Here is a 3,571-nt window from a genome sequence, read left to right on the forward strand (position 1 = left end):
CAAGTTATGCACACATCCGAACTATCCACTATACACAGCTACATATATACCTATCTACATCTACATATATCTCTGTATATATACAACATATGTACAACGTTTATACACGTCCATCCATACAGACCACCGATGCATATCATGTACATAGGTATATATGTATATGTATCCAAGCCAGGTACACACCTCAGCACAGCGCATGCAAAGATATACAAAGAGACGTAGAAAGATATCTACATAGACAGTAACCGTATACAGGATACATATATGCATATATACAGTAATCTGTGTAGGTAGGTATATGTGTATCTATATGTGTGTGAAGATCTGAAGCTCTGGATGGATGGAGATCTGAGGCTGTTTGAAGTGATTCGACTACTACTACGCCTACTCCTACTACTACTACAGATCACATACAAAGAGAAGAAGAAAAGGAAGAAAGAAACATAGGAAGAGGATTGATCTCTTTGCTAGAAAGAGTGAGTAAAACAATCTTTTTAGGTAATTTCTTCTTCTTCCTTCTTTTTCTTCTTTTGACTTTCGTAAGAATGTAATGCGGTAACGAGCAATGTGGAGAAGAAGAAGAAGAAAGTCCAAAAGCCAGAGAGGGAGAAAAGTGAGAAGAAGCTAACTCCTTCTCTTCCCCCGGCACGAACAGTTAAGAATCTGGGGTGTATGTACACCTCCCTTCTCGCTAAGCCTCTCGGAGCACACATCCATCTTCATACAGCCTGATAGATACATCGCGATTCTTCTTCTTTCCACCTTCTCCTTTTCTCTTCTTTCTTTCTTTCTGTCTTTCTTCGCTTCGTGACTCTTCTTCTTCTCTCTCGCTAAAAGACATGTGTGTAGGCGAAGGTTAAAACGACGCTTTTCGTTCTTTTTTCTTCCTCTCTCTCTGTCCACCTTCACAAGATCTCATCCGTTTTCCTCTCTCCTTGCTTTCTTTCTCTCTTTCTTCAGCTTTGTCCTCGGTCTCTTCTTCTCAACACATTCACAACCCAACTCCTCCTCTTGCAGCAGCAGCAGCACAAGAACGACCGACCCCACCTTCCAATGTGTGTGTTTCTTCTTCTTGCTCTTCGTCGTCTTTATCTAAGGCGTGTCGATCCACTTCTTTCTCTTCCGCTCTCTTTCAAGTGACCTCTCTATCAGCGAGCTTGTTCTCTCCTCATCTCTTTCTTTTTCTTTTCTTCTTTTCCCTTTGCTTGATGAGACAGCCTTTCTTGTCTCCATCTTGTGTGTTTCTTTCATCTTGTCCTTCTTTCTTTCTATATGTCTCGCTCGCTTCTTTCGTCTCCTTCATTTCTCATGTCTCTTCTTCTTAAGTCACACACATCTCTCAAAATCTCCATTCCTTCTCATCGACCGTGTGTCTCTCCTTCTTCCTCTCCAGTCTCTCTCTCAAGAAGATCTTCTTTTCTTTCTCAGTTCCGCTTTCTCTCATTCTTTCTAACTCCCTTGTCCCTCAACAGATCTCTTCTTCTGCTTTCTCGCTCCCCGTTCTCTCCCCCTCTTGTCAATTCTTCTTCTTCTTCTCTCGTTCACATCTCTCCTGTCACATTTCCAGCCTCTTCTTCTCTTTCTCTCTTCTCTCCTCCCTCCTCTTCTTCGCTCCCGTCTTTCTTTCTCTTCAAAGAAGGGCCCTCTTCTTCCTCTTTGGCTGAGAAGTCACAAAGAAGAGAAAAAGAAAGGAAAGAAGAAAGAGACGAAGGAAATTTCCCGCCCTTTCTCAAGAAGAAGAAGAAGACAAGTGACGGGAATAGGTCCCTCGTCTTCTTCACACCTTCCCTTGCATTACGAGACTCACCGCAGAACAAAGAAGAAGAAGAAAGAAAAATCTCTTCAGAAGATAAGAAGAAGGACTGCATTTTCGAAGAAAGAAGAAAGAAAGAAAGTGAAGAGAGTGGGTCTTTTCTTCTTTCAGAGAGAACTACCATCGAGGATACAATGGAAGGAAGCGCTCCTTCTTCTCCGTCCTATATGGGGGGGTTTGATCCAAAGGTAAAAAAGAAAAGAATGAGAAAGAAAGAAGGAAAGAGTGGGAAAGAATGAGAGAGAAAGAAAAGAAGGAAAAGGCAAGAGAATGCCACAGCTAATGAAACTCACAGACAAAGAAATGCAAAATGGAGGAGACATACATAGATTAAAGATAGATTAAAGATAGATAGATAGATAGATAGATAGATAGATTAAAGATAGATTAAAGATAGATAGATAGATTAAAGATAGATATGACTTCAGGTGTATATAGACTGTCTGTATGTCTCTATCTTCTCATCCATTCTTAGTGTTGTCTTCTCCCCAGATAGATTAAAGGTCAGTGCGTGTGAAGTAGATAGATTTAGAAAGGAAAGATAGGTAAAGAAGAAGTTGAGATATGTACATGTCTCTCTTTCTATGGATTGAGACAAGGGCTTGCTTGGAGAGAGAAGCAATCCTTTCTCATCATGAAATACACACATCTCTCTTCTTTCTCTCTTTCTTTCTTTCTTTTTTGACTTCATAGACAGGTCTTTTTATCTCTATCTAATTTTATCTAATTCTATCTTCAATCTATTTACTTCTCTTTCTGTGTATGTATTTGGATAGAGGAGTGGGAGGCTCATTACGTTCTATCCTCTCAGGTGTAAGACCCAGTCTCTCTCTCTCTCCTTTCCTTTCTTTCTCTCTCTCTTTCGCTCCTCTTCTTCTTTTTTGCATCGTCAAGCGGGACAGCTGAGAGCTTTTGCTCGCTTTTTCTTTCTCTCTGTTCCTCTCTTTCTCTGTCTTTTCTTTGCTTTTTCGTGCATGTGTCTTTCTTTTTCTCTTCTTCTTCATCTTCTTGGGGGTCTCTTTCTGCTAGCTAAACTACTACTAGTACTATGATGGTAGTAGTCAGCACCTCCTATAGATAGAGAGAGATAGTTACGTACACATACAGATAGAGTTAGAGACAAATAGATAATTAGAGAGGTAGATAGATCAAAGAGAGATAGACACAGATAGAGATCGATGGAGGTGGATAGAGATGGCTAGAGGTGGAAGTGACTGTGTATGTATTATCTCCATGTGCTGTATGTGTATCTTCTTACTTCTCACTTTGCTGGGTTGCGTTTAGTGTGTATCTCCTTCCTCTAATCCTTTCATACCAGTCGCCTCCCCTCTGCCTTCCGAATCCTCCTCGTTAGTCTTCTTCATCTCTTTCTTTCTTTCTTCTGTCATTCTTTTGCTGTCTTTTGTGTAGGATAGAGGACAGGCAGGTGAGGTGGTCCTTGTCCCTACTCTCTCAGATAACTACGCCTATCTACTTATTGATAGGTAAAGTAGCCTCAAGACCCCAAAGACACACTGCAGAGAGACACTCAAGATACATAGACAGATAGACTAAACAGAGATAGATATATGGATAGACTAGTTAAGTAGAAGAAAGAAGAGATTCCCCTTCGTATGCATTCGATAAATTCAGAAAACAAGGGAAAGAAAGAAAGTCTAGGAAGAAGATCGATTTGCTGCGTGTCTTCCTGTATATACATGCAGGTCCTCCTGCTGTTGCCTTGGAAAAGTGTATGTGATATGTATCTATATATGTATA

At 40.5% G+C, this 3,571-nt stretch overlaps 1 protein-coding gene across 1 annotated transcript; it reads left to right on the top strand.

The window, feature by feature from the left end:
• Positions 1–1,020: 1,020 nt before the first annotated feature.
• On the top strand, positions 1,021–3,492 carry CSUI_009452 (hydroxyacylglutathione). Its single transcript, XM_068069568.1, has 2 exons — positions 1,021–2,001; positions 3,224–3,492. Exons 1-2 carry the CDS (start codon positions 1,273–1,275, stop codon positions 3,299–3,301), a joined length of 807 nt encoding a protein of 268 aa, XP_067918457.1. The 5' UTR covers positions 1,021–1,272; the 3' UTR covers positions 3,302–3,492.
• The last annotated feature ends 79 nt before the right edge of the window (positions 3,493–3,571 follow it).

Source organism: Cystoisospora suis (genome assembly GCF_002600585.1).
Source record: "Cystoisospora suis strain Wien I chromosome Unknown contig_5645, whole genome shotgun sequence".
Lineage (NCBI taxonomy): Eukaryota > Apicomplexa > Conoidasida > Eucoccidiorida > Sarcocystidae > Cystoisospora > Cystoisospora suis.